Source organism: Mya arenaria, chromosome 1 (genome assembly GCF_026914265.1).
Source record: "Mya arenaria isolate MELC-2E11 chromosome 1, ASM2691426v1".
NCBI lineage: Eukaryota > Metazoa > Mollusca > Bivalvia > Myida > Myidae > Mya > Mya arenaria.
The window spans coordinates 42,759,336-42,779,300 of NC_069122.1; the positions used below are offsets into that span (position 1 = coordinate 42,759,336).

Sequence of the window (19,965 nt, forward strand, 5' to 3'; positions counted from 1 at the left end):
CGGGTAGTCTTGAGTTCCTTCCCCTAACACTATCGTTATCGGTACTGTATGGAATATCAGTAAGCAGGGAACCAGTCTAGCCAACGAGGATCTACTGTAGTAAAATATTATTTTTTTTCATAAGCAAAATAAAGTTATAATTGCCTCTGTCATTACTTGTGGCCTTGAACAGAAATGTCTCCGAGTCAGGCTACTGCATCACGACGGGACAACAGTAATATATATTTATACATCGGACATGGCGAGTTGAATCATATTGTAGATTACATGCTGAAGATTTCTTTTTCTCATACATGTATATATTCTTTCGGTTAGAAATAAAACGAATACACTATAAGTATCTATCATGTGTTTCCGGTAAGGATAGAAAAATCCAACCCGAGGGCACGTGCGTAAGCCGGTAACGAGGCTTGCCGAGTTACCGGTCACGCAGCGTGCCCGAGGGTTGGATTTTTCTATCCGGAACGGAAAAACATGATTGATATTTTTTCTTGCATACCTAAAATTATGAATTTGTGGAAAAATGACGTACAAAAAAACGAACTTTTGTACAATTACACCAAAAAGCGCGTGCGACGTTGTTTACTGACGTCATAGAGCGCAGTAATTTTAAATAACTAAAAATAGCGTTTTTTACGATGAATTATTTTTTATTTTAATTAAAAGTCTTGCAAACATATATATTTGATTGCGCTTTATTGAAATGGCATACTATATCTTTCATAAACCATACTGAAATAAATGAAATAAGAAGTGGCGCGTTGTTGCGCGTGACTCATCTTACATAGGGTATGTAAGATGGGGTTTTCCAGCACTGGTCACATGACCGGAAACACACGTCCGGTATGCAAGAATTATAATATCTGTCATGTGTATCCGTTCCGGATAGAAAAATCCGATCCGAGGGCACCTGCGTTGCCAGGTAACGAGGTTTGCCGATTTACCGGCAACGCAGCGTGCCCGAGGGTCGGACTCTTTTACTGAAATAGAGCATTGTGTTATTACACATGTGTCAAATAAAAAAACCCATAATGGTTCAATTTGACCGGAATCAATGTGTTTTACGTGATAAAAACTCAGAACGTTGTTCATATTAAATTAGATAACACTATTTCGGGAGCATATTTGTTTTCAGCTCAAGAAATGAGTAGTAAATGTTTGTCATAGTGTTCAAAATATTTATTTTTGTCGTAGTCCTTATACTTTGATTCACTCGAGCACATGAAAGAAACTCAATACAATACCGACCCTGTACAAGATCCTGTTACAAGACACAACAATGAATTCCAAACAGTTACTAAAGCATATTTATACTCCCTCGCGGGCTTTGCCCATTCGGTGAGTGTTCCATTAAGAGTGTTAGTCATTTTAGGCTTTTGGAGCATAGTGCACAGACAGACTGCAACCCTGGTTAGAGCTACCCTCGGTCAATAACGTGTACGAGTGTACAGCACGGGACCCCCATTTAACGTCCCTCCCGGAAGACGATTAGTATTTTTTAGTGATGCGACGGGGAATCGAACCTGCGACCCCTGGATTAATAGTCAAGTGTGTTACCACTAAACCACGGATCCGCCACTTGTTACCAGTCCAGTACCTTTACATATTTAACTTTACTTTTTCACATTTTCATTATGTTTGTCAATTTGGTTTGTGCAATGCATTCTCAAACACATATTATAGGATAACTGATAGAAATAAACAAGCAATAAACAAGAGCTGATTATCTTACTTTATTCTAAATTATTGCTGGCCATACACAGTCTATGGAAACGTACGTTTTTTGAAAAAGTCTTAAAACATGCAAGTATATAACCATAACATATGTACAATGTTCTCCGAAAGGGTTTTGGACTCTGTAAGGAATTTATGTTTTTGATAATCAAGATTTGGGAAAGGGTTAATTGACACATGGAAATGTTTCAAAACGTAGTGCCCAATAAATAGCATGATCAAGCAGGCGCTTGTTTTGCTGCAAGCGCCCGCGCGAGTTCCCGAAGTGATTTCCGGAGGATTTTACCGGAGGCGGTCCTGGGTATTTCCTGTATAAACTCCACCCCGCCCCGCAGCTTCATGTGGGGAGCCACCTGGGCTGAAATGTTAAACAAATTTCAAAATGTTAAAACAAACGACAAAAAGCCAACAAAAACCCAAAATGGAAAACTTTGAGTTTATGTAGTAGTTTAATTAATTATTCAAAGACATAAATCGACTTTAGCATAAAGATATCCGACCCCATATACACGAACTGCAGATGCCTAGTGAGTCAATTTTATTTTGGAATAATTTGTGAGAATATTGTTTGAAGAAATGAAAATGTAAAATAGCAACCGTAAAAAAAAAAGCAAACAAGTTTAATTGACCTTCAAAGCTTGTTAAGTGTGTCATTTTTGCTCGATTTCAGAAATTAAGAGCCAATATACATTCGGAAATAAAAAAATATGTATGTCATACTTTCGGACATTTCACCAAATTTCAGCACGATGTCACCAAATTACATGAGATCACCAGGTATCAACACTTAACATAAAGGTTGATGACCTTCTGGCTATGTTGCATCGCTGCAACTAATCGTCCCGAACGAATCCCAACCACCAATGATACGGGCCCTCCATAAATGAAAGCCTTGATTTCCTGACGAGACTCCTGGGTAGAAGTCAGTGTCAGCCTCAACAGTGACCTCATGCATGTGACTGATCTCTACATTGTTACCTCGACCATGTGATTGACATCGACCATGCGACTGACTTCGACCATGTGATTGAACTCGACCATGTGATATCGACCATGTGATTGACCATTGACCTCGACCAAGTTATTGACCTCGACCATGTGATTGATCTCGACCATGTGATTGAACTTGACCCTGTTATATCGACCATATGACCCCGATCATGTGATTGACCTCTACCCTGTGATATCGACCATGTGACTGACCTCGACCATATAATATCGACCATGTGATTTACCTCCACCATGTTATTGACCTCGACCCTGTAATCTCGACCATTTGACCCCGATCATGGGATTGACCTCGACCCTGTTATGTCGAACATGTGACTGACCTCGACAATATAATATCGACCATGTGATTTACCTCCACCATGTGATTGACCTCGACCCTGTTATCTCGACCATGTGACCCCAACCATGTCACTGATCTCGACCAAGTGACCTCGACATTGTGATTGACCTTGACCATGATACCTCGAGTATGTGAACACTAGGGTGAAGGGTGGACATTTGTTCTACTGGATAATCACACCCTTCCTTCATCGTTCTCCTAAATCGATTGCAAGGACCTTTATTTCATAAAATGTAAGTAAAATTATATCTTAACTTTGATGTTTTATTGAAACTGAACAAAAATTAACTTATAACTTTATAGAAAGAGTGTCAATAAATTCGTAAAGATGTGTTTTTAAGATATAAAATATGAGTAATATTTAAACTCATCTCACCATCAACGAATTTCCTAATCTCCTCTTCACTGGCTTCCTTGCCTTGTTTCCTGACGACGTACGCACGCGGGAGCTCACCTGCCTCGACATCCGGCATCCCGACGACGCCTACGTCAGCGATTGCGTCATGGCGTAGCAGGATATCTTCAAGGATTGCCGGGGCGACCTGGAAGGCTTTGTACTTGATGAGCTCTTTGAGTCTGTCCACCACAAACAGGTACCCGTCCTCGTCCTCATACCCGATATCACCTGGTACAGAAGTCGTGCGGAGATTAAGTTTGTCAGGGTAAAAAGTATGTGCAAAATACTATTATCGGACGGTTTACAGAGTGTTGAGTCTGCACTGCACTTATACAAATACCGATACTAAATTTGGTGAATACAACTTTATTTCTGCAAAGAAAACTGACTAGGAACTTCAACAGGTGTATCAGAAAATGTTTACTCAAGTGGTCCCGTTCAAGTAGACGAATTTTGCATAAAGATGCGCTCTTATTCCCAAATAAGATTTACCACAATTAATAATATTGCTTTAATATTCCAAAAAGGATGCATAGACATCGAAAACAATGGTTCTTATGAAGGAAACCGAGTCTAATTTGAAAGAAAGTATTTCTACCTTATGAGACTATAGCAGATTACAGTTAATCACCAATAATTTAATATTTTTGCGCTTTCTGCTATTAAATACACGTTTACAATCTTGTTATCAATAATTGATATTTTCCAGCATTATTTAGTAAGAGGTTGAAGGCTTAACAGTCAAAAATGATGTTTGTTATACATGTGTATGTATTGATTTTGAATAAGAGTGTCACTTTACTAAGATTGAAATAAATTGGAAAAAACTTTTTATTGAACCTACCATTCTCTAACGCAGGCGTTGCACATAAAATTTTTTTATTATGCTGAAGTTATAAACCACTTAGTCAGAGACTTTGTTAATTCCACTTACCGGTTTTCACCCAACCGTCATTGGTGAAGAGTTCACGTGTCTGCTCGGGAAGCCCCAGGTAGCCTCCACATACCTGCGGTCCGCGGATCCAGATCTCTCCTTCCTGTCCTGGTCCTACGGGCTTCCCTGTCTCCACATCCACAATCTGTAAAACCATGATTCGTATCAACTTATACATTTAGTTGTCTCAATGAAAAAAATACTGTATTAGTTCAAACTCACACATTATTTATTACTCGCGAATCCAATGGAGCTTTGGATTTTACTATGACACTATTGCCCATTGCACTATTGCCCATTGCACTATTGCCCATTGCACTATTGCCCATTGCACTATTGCTTTATTGTACTATGACACTTTTGCCCATTGCACTATTGCCCATTGCACTATTGCTTTATTGTACTATGACACTTTTGCCCATTGCACTATTGCCCATTGCATTATTGCTTTATTGTACTATGACACTTTTGCCCATTGCACTATTGCTTTATTGTACTATGACACTTTTGCCCATTGCACTATTGCCCATCGCACTATTGCTTTATTGTACTATGACACTTTTGCCCACTGCTCTATTGCCCATCGCACTATTGCTTTATTGTACTATGACACTTTTGCCCATCGCACTATTGCCCATTGAACTATTGCTTTATTGGACTATGAAACTTTTGCCCACTGCTCTATTGCCCATCGCACTATTGCACTATTGCCCATTGCACTATTGCCCATTGCACTATTGCCCATTGCACTATTGCCCATTGCACTATTGCTTTATTGTAATATGACACTTTTGCCCATTGCACTATTGCCCATTGCACTATTGCTTTATTGTATTATGACACTTTTGCCCATTGCACTATTGCCCATCGCACTATTGCTTTATTGTACTATGACACTTTTGCCCACTGCTCTATTGCCCATCGCACTATTGCTTTATTGTACTATGACACTTTTGCCCATCGCACTATTGCCCATTGCACTATTGCTTTATTGCACTATGAAACTTTTGCCCACTGCTCTATTGCCCATCGCACTATTGCACTTTTGCCCATTACACTATTTCGCTATTGCCTTCAGCCTACCACTTAAAACTTGTGCTTAACGCTAACCGACTAATTCATTAAAGAAAACTCAAAATTGATGGGTAAAAAGGCAAAACAATATAAAAGTTTGTAAACTGTAGCTCAAACGAAATATTACAACGGTCATACCTTCATCTCTGTGAGGGGAAGCAGCTTGCCTACAGATTTGTACCGAAACTCCCCTCGACCGTTCAAATGGGTCACACCTACTTCAGTCATGCCATAACCTAAAGACAAACGGAAACTACTTCAGACATAAAACATAACAGTTCACAAGAAGTGGTAAAGCAATTGTTGTTGTTTTTTATAATTTGAGCATGCTTGCCTAAGATATGCATGCAAAAGGATAGGCAAGTCATTGTCCGCGGAACATAAAGGTTGAACAATCTAGGTAAATTCACGTTGGAACACGCATGAGCTGCCCCATCTTCATTCAGACACGTTCATGGTAGCCTATATTTGCTTCTACTAGGTATAAACACGATAGAGTAAGCATGTCCATGTCCATGGAACCGTACGTTTGCCAAACCTTGGTAAAGACACGGTAGAACAAGCATGTTCCAGCTCGTGGGGCCGTACGCTTGCCCTGTCTTGATAAGTCCAAGGAACCGTTTGTTGGCTCGTCTAAGTAAATATACAGCAGAGCAAGCATGCCCCAGAAGGAGATAGATCAAGGCTGCCTTGTCTGTTTAACCGTTTTATTAACCTTCTTTGGTAAAAGCACGTATGTTCCCACCACCTTGTTTAATACACAAAAGTACATTCATGCACCGTTAATTTACGGTAAAGCGAGGTTGTCCCTATCCGTTTAACAGTACGTTTACCGCTCCTTGGGAAAGACAAGGTAGAACAAGCATGTCCTTGTCCATTCAGTTGTTTGTTTCCTCCCCTTGATAAAGAAACGAAAGAGCAAGCATGTTCTGGTCCGTTTAACCCTACGTTTACCACTCCTTAATAAAGACACGTTAGAGCAAGCATGGTCTGGTCCGTTTAACCCTACGTTACCATTCCTTGATAAGAGCACGTTAGAGCAAGCAGGGTCTGGTCCGTTTTACCCTACGTTTACCACTCCTTGATAAAAGCACGTTAGAGCAAGCAGGGTCTGGTCCGTTTAACCCTACGTTTACCACTCCTTGATAAAAGCTCGTTAGAGCAAGCAGGGTCTGGTCCGTTTAACCCTACGTTTACCACTCCTTGATAAAAGCACGTTAGAACAAGCAGGGTCTGGTCCGTTTAACCCTACGTTACCACTCCTTGATAAGAGCATGTTAAAGCATGCAGGGTCTGGTCCGTTTAACCCTACGTTTACCACTCCTTGATAAAAGCACGTTAGAGCAAGCAGGGTCTGGTCCGTTTAACCCTACGTTTACCACTCCTTGATAAGAGCACGTTAGAGCAAGCAGGTTCTGGTCCGTTTAACCCTACGTTTTCCACTCCTTGATAAAAGCACGTTAGGGCAAGCAGGGTCTGGTCCGTTTAACCCTACGTTTACCACTCCTTGATAAAAGCACGTTAGGGCAAGCAGGGTCTGGTCCGTTTAACCCTACGTTTACCACTCCTTGATAAAAGCACGTTAGAGCAAGCAGGTTCTGGTCCGTTTAACCCTACGTTTTCCACTCCTTGATAAAAGCATGTAAGAGCAAGCAAGGTCTGGTCCGTTTAACCCTACTTGTACACAACACGATCGAGTAAGCATGTCCTTGTTCGTTCAACCGTAAGTAGCTCCTCCTAGGTAAAGAAAAAAAGCACGTCCTTGTACGTCAAACCGTACATTAGCCCCTCCTAGGTAAAGATAGAGCAAGTAGTCCTTGTTCGTTCAACCGTACGTTAGCCCCTACTTAGTAAAGATAGAGCAAGCATGTCCTTGTTCGTTCAACCGTACATTAGCCCCTACTTAGTAAAGATAGAGCAAGCATGTCCTTGTTCGTTCAACCGTACATTAGCCCCTACTTAGTAAAGATAGAGCAAGCATGTCCTTGTTCGTTCAACCGTACATTAGCCCCTACTTAGTAAAGATAGAGCAAGCATGTCCTTGTTCGTTCAACCGTACATTAGCCCCTACTTAGTAAAGATAGAGCAAGCATGTCCTTGTTCGTTCAACCGTACATTAGCCCCTACTTAGTAAAGATAGAGCAAGCATGTCCTTGTTCGTTCAACCGTACATTAGCCCCTACTTAGTAAAGATAGAGCAAGCATGTCCTTGTTCGTTCAACCGTACATTAGCCCCTACTTAGTAAAAATAGAGCAAGCATGTCCTTGTTCGTTCAACCGTACATTAGCCCATCCTAAATAAAGATAGAGCAAACATGTTCTTGTTCGTTCAACCGAACGTTAGCCCCTCCTAGGTATAGATAGAGCAAGCATGTCCTTGTTTGTTCAACCGTACGTTAGCCCCTCCTAGGTAAAGATAGAGCAAACATGTCCTTGTTCGTTCAACCGTACATTAGCCCATCCTAGGTAAAGATAGAGCAAGCATGTCCTTGTTCGTTCAACCGTACGTTAGCCCCTCCTAGGTAAAGATAGAGCAAACATGTCCTTGTTCGTTCAACCGTACATTAGCCCATCCTAAGTAAAGATAAAGCAAGCATGTCCTTGTCCGTTCAACCGTTAGTAAGCCACTCCTAGCTAAAGATAGAGCAAACATGCCATGTCCTTGTTCGTTCAACCGTACTTTAGACTGTCCTAGGTAAAGATAGAGCACGCATGCCCTTGTCAGTTCAACCATTCGTTAGACTGTCCTAGGTAAAGATAGAGCAAACATGTCCTTGTCCGTTTAACCGTTAGGAAGCCACTACTAGGTAAAGATAGAGCAAACATGTCCTTGTTTGTCCAACCGTTCGTTAGACTGTCCTAGGTAAAGATAGAGCACGCATGCCCTTGTCAGTTCAACCATTCGTTAGACTGTCCTAGGTAAAGATAGAGCAAACATGCCCTTGTCAGTTCAACCGTTCGTTAGACTGTCCTAGGTTAAGATAAAGCAAGCATTTCCTTGTCCGTTTAACCGTTAGGAAGCCACTACTAGGTAAAGATAGAGCAAACATGTCCTTGTTTGTCCAACCGTTCGTTAGACTGTCCTAGGTTAAGATAAAGCAAGCATGTCCTTGTCCGTTCAACCGTTAGGAAGCCACTACTAGGTAAAGATAGAGCAAACATGTCCTTGTTCGTCCAACCGTTCGTTAGGCTGTCCTAGGTAAAGATAGAGCAAACATGTCCTTGTTCGTCCAACCGTTCGTTAGGCTGTCCTAGGTAAAGATAGAGCAAACATGTCCTTGTCCGTCCAACCGTTCGTTAGGCTGTCCTAGGTAAAGATAGAGCAAACATGTCCTTGTTCGTCCAACCGTACGTTAGACTGTCCTAGGTAAAGATAGAGCAAACATGTCCTTGTTTGTCCAACCGTTCGTTAGACTGTCCAAGGTTAAGATAAAGCAAGCATGTCCTTGTTCGTTCAACCGTACATTAGCCCCTACTTAGTAAAGATAGAGCAAGCATGTCCTTGTTCGTTCAACCGTACATTAGCCCCTACTTAGTAAAGATATAGCAAGCATGTCCTTGTTCGTCCAACCGTTCGTTAGGCTGTCCTAGGTAAAGATAGAGCAAACATGTCCTTGTTCGTCCAACCGTTCGTTAGGCTGTCCTAGGTAAAGATAGAGCAAACATGTCCTTGTTCGTCCAACCGTACGTTAGACTGTCCTAGGTAAAGATAGAGCAAACAGGTCTTTGTTCGTCCAACCGTTCGTTAGACTGTCCTAGGTAAAGATAAAGCATGCATGTCCTTGTTTGTCCAACCGTTAGTAAGCCCCTCCTCAGTAAAGATAGAGCAAACATGTCCTTGTTCGTCAAACCGTACGTTTGACTGTCCTAGGTAAAGATAAAGCAAGCATGTCCTTGTCCGTTCAACCGTTCGTTAGACTGTCCTAGGTAAAGATAAAGCAAGCATGTTCTTGTCCGTTCAACCGTTAGTTAGCCCCTCCTCAGTAAAGATAGAGCAAGCATGTCCTTGTCCGTTCAACCGTTAGTTAGCCCCTCCTCAGTAAAGATAAAGCAAGCATGTCCTTGTCCGTTCAACCGTTAGTTAGCCCCTCCTCAGTAAAGATAAAGCAAGCATGTCCTTGTCCGTTCAACCGTTCGTTAGACTGTCCTAGGTAAAAATAGAGTATGCATGTGCTTGTCTATTCAAACGTTTTACCCCAGCTTGGTTAAAAGACGGTAAGGCAATCATGTCCTTGGCCATTCAACCGTCCCGCTGCCCTTCCTTGGTAGATACACGAGAGTGCGAGCATTTCCTTCTTCGTTAAACCTTGTTTCCCAACTTTGGTTAATACACGATAGTGCGAATATTTCCTTCTCCCTGTAAAATGGTTTCCTGCCTTGCTCAATACACAGTTATAAATACTGGACCTTGTAAATGCAATTTTCGTTGACAATTCGTAACAGTCTGCTGGTCTAATATTGTAAAAACGTAACCGAGGAAGATTGGCAATGCTCCTAAGCACCGGTTTATATGCAAGATTCTCTTTTGATATGCATGTAAGGTTCTTAACAAAGCATAAGCATACTATACCACAATGTGCAATGTGAACGAAACTGTTCATGTTCTCACCTTGAAAAATGCACGGCAGTTTTAGTTTCTCTTTCACTAAGTCCTCTATCTCCTTACTGAGTGGCGCAGCTCCGCACGCTATCTGGGAAACAGACGATAGGTCGTACTCGGAAACCTTCGGACTTTTCGCTAACAGCACCATGATGGGAGGAACTAGTTGCAGATTTGTTGGCTGTAAAACGTGGAAACAGTAGTGTAGTAAGCAACATGTATAACCTATTTATTGGAAATAATATAAAGAACGTAAAATAACGCTCTTGTACACCGATTTGTTCAAATCTGTTTGGATCTCATAGAGAGCGAGTAAATAAAACCACCAGTTGTGGTGAGGGTGGTGACGGTGGTGGAAGTGGTAGTGGAGATGGTCAAGGTGGTAGTTGTAGTGATGGTTGTGGTGGTGCTGTACTGGTAGTAGTGGAGGTAGTGTAGTGTTTTTATTTGAGGTGGTGGTTGTAGTGGATTTGGCGGTGATGGTTGTGGTGTTAGTACGAACGAACGAAAGTTTATTTCAATGAAAGGCCTCCAGCCCATAATACATGTTACAATGCAAATCAAATATAACAAAATGCATATATGTACTAAATAAGAGTTGTGTCTCTTGGTTAATAAGTTAAGTGTTATCTATAGCTAACATGAGTTTATGAATGTAAAGAGCAATGGATTTAATATGGGTAACATTTTCCGATGTCATCATATTATAGAAATGAAAAATGTCAGTATTTCCACGATACCAAGAGAACAAATAATTTTCCCGGATGTCATTAAATCTTGAACACTTAAAAAACACATGATATTCATCTTCAATAACAAGTATGTCTTTATCCAATAAACAATAAGTACAAAAGCGATCATTTCTATCAATACAAAAAAATCGACCAATTTCAATATGAAGTTTATGACTAGATGTTCTAAATCTTGCCAATGATTTTCGTACAGGAAACGGTAAACTGATATTAAGGTATCTTTCAACATTCAATAAAGACTTAAAGCATTTATAAGTATCACAACGTGAGGAATTATTTACATCACCAAGCCATGTTTGTCTACAACAATCAGCAATTCTTATTTTAAAATGACACATAAATATATGTATATCTCCCACATCTTGGGCAATCCAAGCATACCCAAAGCCATATGTAAACAATATTTCTTTTATATAAGTTGCCCAAGTACGCCTACCTAAACTATCCAGATTTTTTTATCATAATATATGAATTTCTAGGGAATCTATTTTCAGGCATTTGTAATACTTTGCACCAATATTTTACACATTTCGAGACATAAATAGTTAACATTGGTAATCTACCACATTCACCTAAAGCCACACAATTATTTACAGAACTCTTAACTCCGAGAAAATATTTACAAAAGAAAAGCTGTACTTTTTCAATCTCATTACATTCTTTGAATCCCCAAATTTCTGAGCCAAATGTCAGTATCGGGGAGACCATTGTATCAAAAAGTTTAAAAAATTCATTATGATTAAACGTACCAAATGACAACTGATAGTTTTTAATTGAAAAAATGGCTTTCCTTGCCTGAGCTGCTAATTTGGATTTCGCTGCAGACCAAGATAATGTTGGAGTAAACAATAAACCCATATATTTGTACATCGATGTAATTCTGACGATGTTACCATTAAGTGTCCAATTTTCATACTGGCGTAATGGGCCTCCGTTTCTAAATACAATAATTAATCTGCATCCCATATTCATTACAAAAGTTGGAGATAGCGTTTAATTGTCGTTGAAGGTTTATGGCAGTATCAGCACAATTTGCCACATCATCTGCGTACAGTAAACAGTGTATATCAGGAATATTGTCCGTGATAAAAAGTAGTAGTAATAGTAGTAGTAATAGTAGTAGTAGTAGTAGTAGTAGTAGTAGTAGTAGTAGTAGTAGTAGTGGTGGTGGTGGTGGTGGTGGTGGTGGTGGTGGTGGTGGTGGTAGTTGTAGTAGTGGTAGTAGTAGAAGTAGTAGTAGTAGTAGTAGTAGTAGTAGTAGTAGTAGTAGTAGTAGTAGTAGTAGTAGTAGTGGTAGTGGTGGTGGTGGTGGTGGTGGTGGTAGTAGTAGTGGTAGTAGTAGAAGTGGTAGTAGTAGTAGTAGTAGTAGTAGTAGTAGTAGTAGTAGTAGTAGTAGTAGTAGTAGTAGTAGTAGTAGTAGTAGTAGTAGTAGTAGTAGTAGTAGTAGTAGTAGCAGCAGTAGCAGTAGCAGTAGCAGCAGTAGCAGCAGCAGGAGAAGGAGCAGTTATAGAAGAAACAGTAGACCCTAGCCACTCAATAACTCGGTCAACAGCATTACCATAGTTAATTAATTTCAAACCAACCTTATATTTCTCTATTAGCCGAAGAAAGGTTTCAAAATCAAAGCGCGGCATGATCACGATGCGGGCGCCTAGAGAGTGGCCGACGAAACACACCATGTAGAGTCCAAGCGCGTGGAAAAACGGGAAAAACGTCACAAATGTGTCCTTATCGCTGTTCAAACCAGCACACCTGTAAATGAAGCGAAGGCGATGGCTAAGGCGTTGACAGGGTTGCGCATACCACTGGTGTTAGTGTTCAGTTTTATTTTTACTCTTTTAAACCAAAACTATATCTGTTAATATTTTTGGTTCAAAATATATTATGAGCAAGAATGTTAAAACCATTTAAAACATTGCGAAATTAACCTAGCATTTACTCAATGTATAACAACAGTAATTAATTTCCAAAGGTAATAAGTTTTCTTTCCATAGAACTGTGGGAAGTGATTAGAAGATAATAGGGTTCAAACCCAATTTCGTTTAGATGAAAAATGTTGCATTTACGATTAATCCTGATGTCGATGAATCATATTGAGTCTGTTGTTTCCACACAGTGAGTGCATGTCATGTCTGTCCCAGCATGGACATGTAGAAGATTCAAAGAGACATTATCACGATCTACGTCATATAGACGTTTAAATAGCTGATAAGGGTCACCAAGATGTTTGCAACATTGGTAAGTCGCCATCATTGTTCATGATATTTTTATTGCAACATATTCTACAGTTTGCGACTGGCATATTCACATTCAAACTTCCGAGTTCTTAAAGAAATTGAGTTAGTTGCATATCCATATACTTTGACCAATTCTGAGTTCGACTGTAATGTTTTCCAAATATTTCGGCTAAAAATCCCCTGAACTTAAAAACTTATGTTTTCCTTCCCGACGATGTATTTTTTCTTCTTAAATGTTGGTCTTTACATGATATCGAAACTGTTTTGCGTGTTTAGGCCCCTATGTTCTCTTATGGGAACCCATTCGGAACTCCTCGGCCATTTTTTCGTTATTTTCGACAAAAATGGCCGAGGAGCTCCAAATGATGGGGACCGTGACCGGTACTTACATCTGCTGGATTGTGTTGGCGACAATAGCGTAGTGTGAAATACAGACGGCCTTAGGGAATCCCGTCGTACCGGAAGACGACATAAGGGCCGCTACAGACGTCCTCGGATCCAATTCCGGTGTCCGGTAGGGGGCGTGACCCGGATCCAGGAGGGACTCGAATGTCTCGTAATCACCCCCGGCTTCTCCATACAGTAACACCTATTTTAAATGTGTTTTTTTTTGTAAATCCATTCATCAAATTTTGTGATAAAATTATTTCGTTTATGAAAATATAATAAAAGTATACTACATGTATATACAAAAATAAGCTTTTACTTGTTTGGTTTTCTAAAAAAAAATCTTGACCAGTACGAACAAATTATCTTACGATGTTTTAACAAAGCGGTTTCGAAGAAGTTATAAAAGGAGCAAAAACGTGTGCAGGCTGTTGCTTGGAAGACCATAAACATACGAAAGTCACGAAGCAATTCTTTCAGCAGTGGCTTATAATATAATATCATGTCTATATGACGAGATTAACCCGTGGACATATTTACCCCAGGGGCAAATGTTTCTCATATATGCACATGGTAATGGTATTAAATTGCGATGCAAGGTAACTCATGATAATATTGGTATAGTTTTGAAAGGGTTTACTGATTGTCTGGTTGATAACGATTATGCAGATTAAACGACGCATAACAATTCTAGATGATGTTTTTTTAACAAGTAAATACTAAATATGTGTGTATTCTATATGTATAAAACTCAATGTAAAACCATCCAAGCGTGCCGACGATATACATAACTACATTTAGTACCAATCACTGACGTGTCAGAAACAGTGCGGCGAACAAATCAATAACATAGGGATATTATATAAACTGAATTCATGTTACAATTACTGTAAATGTTAAAATTGGCTTGAACGGTACGGAATGGTTAATATCGTTTAAGGCAGTTCTAACATGGCCGCCAGTCGGCCATCTTAAATTCGAGCGAGAAAATATCCATATCGAGCACCGCTAGTGTTCATGACAGTTATTAATGTGGAGTTGCAACAAAACAAGAATAACATGAAGATGTAGTTCGATCCATAAAGTTATGGCTTGGTACGTATCAGTTCTGTGAAATTTCATCAAAATATGTTCAATATCACACTAACAATGGTTGTAAATCAGTGAAAACTTACTCGCGCAAAACATAGCGATGTTAATGAACAACTATGCTTGGTACTTATAATTCCTGTGAAGTTTCTGCAGTTTTGGAGGTTTCGCTCGGACAAACTTTGCGACATGTCTGTCCATCCATCCATCCAACCATCCATCCGACATATGGAAAGCACAGCTACACTTTAGCCGGGACATTATTCAGCTGTAATTGTGTTTGATAATCTTCCATAAATAGTTGTCTTGGAATGCCGTTATCCTTTGCACTATACTAACATGAAACAATACTGTGATGCATTAATACCTTAATGTGTTCCAACCCCTGTGTCGCTTCCTGTACTTTGGGCAAAAGAGCAGACACGGTAAACAGGAACTTGGTGTTGCAGTCTCGGAGAACTTTGGCTAAGTCGTCTGTCGTACAGGAGGAGAAAGGAAAAAGAACAAAACGTTTATATAATAATAAACAATGCTACGAAAACATGTATCAGAATAAATATAATCTGATTGTTCAGGTCTCAGCCTGTTTTCCACGAAATTCACGGTTCCATCTCCGACCAGGTGCGCATGCTCGTGGTGTCTCATAATCAGACACTATATTCAGTGTGTGTGTGTGTGCGTGTGTGCGTGCGTGCGTGCGTGCGTGCGTGTGTGTGTGTGTGTGTACAACGTGATAAATTACGTCATAAATGCTACGTCGGAAGGCAACATTTTGTCCTAAATGAAGAATTTAAACAAAAGTAATCAAATTCCAGTAATTAAACGAAGGTAGGTCTCTTTAAGCGGCTTATATTTATTATTAAAATTGACGCACCCTTGGTATACATCGGGCTGATTGGTTGGAGTGTGGCTCCCACCAGTGCGCATGCGTAGAACGTGACCAGATAGTCATGATGATTCGGTGACAATACGCCGATGGCGTCATCTTTCATCACACCTATCGCCTGCAGACCGGAAGCTGCCCGTTCAATGCGCGTGACTAGCTCCGAATATGTTGTGGTTTTCTCGCTTGTGGCATCGACCTTGACATAATTAAAACGAATCTAGACTATGACGTTTTGTCGTAATGCATGAGGAGGTCGGATATCTATATTTTCTTTCAGGCTACTGAGAGTTCATGTATATTTGCAGACACCGTGGCTTGATGACAAAGACTCATTAAAGCTGCACTCTCACAGATTTACAATTTTTACAACTTTTTAATTTTTGTCTTGGAAAGAGCAAATTTTTGCGTAAATATCTGCAAACCAATGATATATGATTGCTGACAAAAATCAGATTGTAGATTTTCATATTTCCGTTCGAAAATTGATGTTTTATGGCTTAAACCGTTACTAACGGTTTAAGAAAAATGCATCAAACATCATTTTTTGAACATATATGTAAAAATCTGAGATCTTATTTTTTGTCAGCAGTCTTTTATAACTGGTTTCCATGGATTTTCGCAAAAATTTGCTCTTTCCAAGACAAAAAATAAAAAAGTTGTCAAAACGTTCAATCTGTGAGAGTGCAGCTTTAAAGTCATGACAAAGGCTCTATAAAGTCATAATAATCAGTTCAACTAGCCAAAATGATATTTTACACATACTTGAACATGTATATCATCAATATATTTACATTGCCTTTAACATAAAATGAGATTTGACAAAACAATAATATTACATAGATTGTCATCAAGCCACTGTGTTTGCAGATGGTCAAAATTTTATATCAAAGGATTGGAGACTAAAGTGCAGAGCGGCAAATTATGTAAATGAATGTATGTATGCTATTTCACTGATATCTAAGTATGCCGCTACTTGATAGCTACATATAATAGCAATGATGAGCTCATACATCACGCGGATGACTAATATCAGTATTATTATATTGCTGTTTGTTATTGTTAATGCATGACTATCAAATAGTTCAGTTGAATATCAATCATTGTGAAAAGAAACAAGTCCTTACAAAATACAAAATGTTGAACATAATGTAAGGTGAATGCTGCAATTTCAATAAAGAATGATAAAATATGATATAAATAAAAATAACAGCTATACATTTACATAACATTTATTTTTTATATTGACTCGTTTTCGAGTTAATGCTAGCTTTGATAACCAGCAATAATATCCGGTTACAACTGTCTAAAATTAAAAAGTGTAATTGTATATTAAGTGTTTCAAGTTTTGTAACGAAACCAGCCATTATAATATGATGTTAATTGGAAAAAAAATTTACGTTGTCCAATTTCAGTTTCAGCTGTATTTTCAAGTACTAGGCTCATGTGGGCATTAGTGTTATAACAAATATGTACCAAAAATGAACACAAGGATGTATGGCAAAATATAATAAAACATTTAAAGCTGCACTCTCACAGATTAACCTTTTTGACAACTTTTTTTTTGTCTTGGAACGAGCCAATTTATGCGAAAATGCATGGAAACCAGTGATATAAGATTGGTGATAAAATATCAGGTCGCAGATTTTCATATTTAAGACGAAAAATTGATGTTTTATGCATTTTTCTTAAACCGTTAGTAACCCTTTTACCCATAAAACACTAATTTTCGAACGGAAAGTCTTATACCACTGGTTTGCAGACATTTATGCGAAAATTTGCTCATTCCAAGACCAAAAAAAAGAAGAAAAATAAGTTGTCAAAAGGGTAAATCTATGAGAGTGCAGCTTTAAATGATACATTCATCAGAAATAAGAACAGGCATAATTGCTTACATTGTGTAAAAAAAGAAACTCTACTATCTGATTAAGGAGGCTGAACACTCATAGGTTGGCCTAATTCGTTACTCAGATCATCAAACTAGCTACGTAGCATTTGCTTCGCATGATTCAAGTAGAAAAAACAATCATTGACCATTACATAACTCGATATACGATCTCCTCAATCGCCTACGCAGTTATCTACCTTGACGAACAGCATACGACAAAAGCTAAAATCCGGGACTATAAATATTCTGGTTTTACCAAGCTTATTCCCCGGTACAAACATAAATGTACCGTTTTAATATGCACACACTACTTTGGAAACAACCGCATTATTTATCCGCTACATTAAATTCAATATAGCTTGAATTTCACCTTTTTATTTGTACCGCCATTGGAAAACCAAGTTATGTGAACTCCGAGTTACATGTATAAGCCGCTAAGTTGGCAATCTATTTTGAACCAACCAATATGTGGGCCATATGTGAAATGCACACATACTACCAGGCAAGGCCATCGCCCCTACTACCCACCGAGGCTCGGAGAAATCAGTAATTTAAATGGCCCATCAAGATGCCAGAAATAAATGTTGTGTTATTCTTACAATGGCAACCTTGTCCCCATAGTGCCGGATTTTGTCAAGCAGGTATGCGGTCATGTTTGTCACAGGAATGTCTTCTAGGCGGAGTGGCGGCTTTTCCGACATGACGGCAAATACGTGGGATATTGTGAAGATGTACGATGACACAAGTCTGATCACAGCCTAGCTTTTAGCTCACAATACGATATTTCATATATTGGTATTCAAATACGGCACCCAATCCAAGTATTGTTTCTAAACATTAATTTTCAGTGGCAATTCAATAACTGATTAAAGCTTTCCACAAATGTCGAATCTATCAGTCAACCGACATGTCCTCGACACAATGGTATTAAGTTGAGTTAGTTCACTTACTTTAAAAGTTGTCACAGCTTGCATAAGTCACTAAGATCCTGTTATAGTCGACATGCACTAACTCCATAATTATGCAGTGTTAAATCAGCATCTTTAGAAGGTCACTAATTTAGCTAAAACAATTAAGGCAAAACACGAATCAAATTTTCATGAAATAATTTCGTTTGCACTATTATACTAGTTCTATTTATAGCCATCTGGGAAAAATGAATATAGATTTCAGTGTTATTTATAAGAAGTAGAGCGTAAACTATCAAGCATTAGTTATAGGTCGTTCACTGAAACACATCTTGCATAGCTCGTTCAATGAAACACATCTTGTTTTGTATAGTCAAGATCATTTGAAAACAATAATGATAAAGATAAAATTTCAGGAAAAATTATACTAAATTAAATTAGTTCGCTGCTACATAACTACATTTTGTAAATATCGACCAAAATCTAAATAAAACCCATAATTTTCATAAACACTTCTGTTTTCATATCGCCGATGGTTTAAAAAAATAACAATATGTGTACATAACCTCAGATCTTGTTCTTCCACCTCAGATAAGTAGATATGCTGGAAACACATTAAGATAAATCAAAACGCTGAAAGTGCTGAGAGCTGGGAGAACGGTATTGTAGGTAACGAGACTTATTTTATTGACGCAAAGTAATTTAAAGCCACGAAATGATTTTAAACGAGTAAGGCAACGTATGTGAAGTACATTGAAGTTCAATAGTAATCTATAAAGCAACATTAAAATGATCTAGTAAGGCAACTGATGTCATGTAGTTCAATAGTGTCATATAAAGCAACACTAAAATGTGCAAGTAAGGCAACTAATGCCATGTAGTTCAATAGTGTCATATATAGCAACACTAAAATGTGCAAGTAGGGCAACTAATGCCATGTAGTTCAATATTGTCATATATAGCAACACTAAAATGTGCAAGTAAGGCAACTAATGCCATGTAGTTCAATAGTGACATATATAGCAACACTAAAATGAGCAAGTAGGGCAACTTATGCCATGTAGTCCAATAGTGTCATATATAACAACACTAAAATGTGCAAGTAAAGCAACTAATGTCATGTTGTTCAATAGTGACATATATAGCAACACTAAAATGTGCAAGTAAGGCAACTAATGCCATGTTGTTCAATAGTGACATATATAGCAACACTAAAATGATCTAGTAAGGCAACTAATGCCATGTTGATCAATAGTGTCATATATAGCAACACTAAAATGAGCACGTTAGGCAGCTAATGCCATATAGTTCAATAGCGACATATATAGCAACACTAAAATTTGCAAGTAAGGCAACTAATCCCATGTTGTTCAATAGTGACATATATAGCAACACTAAAATGTGCAAGTAGGGCAACTAATACCATGTTGTTCAATAGTGACATACATAGCAACACTAAAATGAGCAAGTAAAGCAACTAATGCCATGTAGTTCAATAGTGTCATATATAGCATCACTAAAATGTGCAAGTAAGGAAACTATTGCCATGTAGTTCAATAGTGTCATATATAGCAACACTAAAATATGCAAGTAAGGCAACTAATGCCATGTAGTTCAATAGTGTCAAATATAGCAACACTAAAATGATCTAGTAAGGCAACTAATGCCATGTTGTTCAATAGTGTCATATATAGCAACACTAAAATGTGCAAGTAAGGCAACTAATGCCAT

The 19,965-nt window shown here is 38.7% G+C and overlaps 1 protein-coding gene across 1 annotated transcript; it reads right to left on the minus strand.

The window, feature by feature from the left end:
* Positions 1-1,737: 1,737 nt before the first annotated feature.
* On the minus strand, positions 1,738-18,037 carry LOC128234772 (uncharacterized). Its single transcript, XM_052949278.1, has 10 exons — positions 17,926-18,037; positions 15,430-15,637; positions 14,923-15,029; positions 13,469-13,668; positions 12,426-12,594; positions 10,100-10,271; positions 5,629-5,726; positions 4,417-4,561; positions 3,462-3,710; positions 1,738-2,092 (listed from the first exon to the last, which is right to left on the minus strand). The coding sequence occupies exons 1-10, from the start codon at positions 18,025-18,027 to the stop codon at positions 1,953-1,955; spliced, it is 1,590 nt and encodes a 529-aa protein (XP_052805238.1). The 5' UTR covers positions 18,028-18,037; the 3' UTR covers positions 1,738-1,952.
* Positions 18,038-19,965: the final 1,928 nt, after the last annotated feature.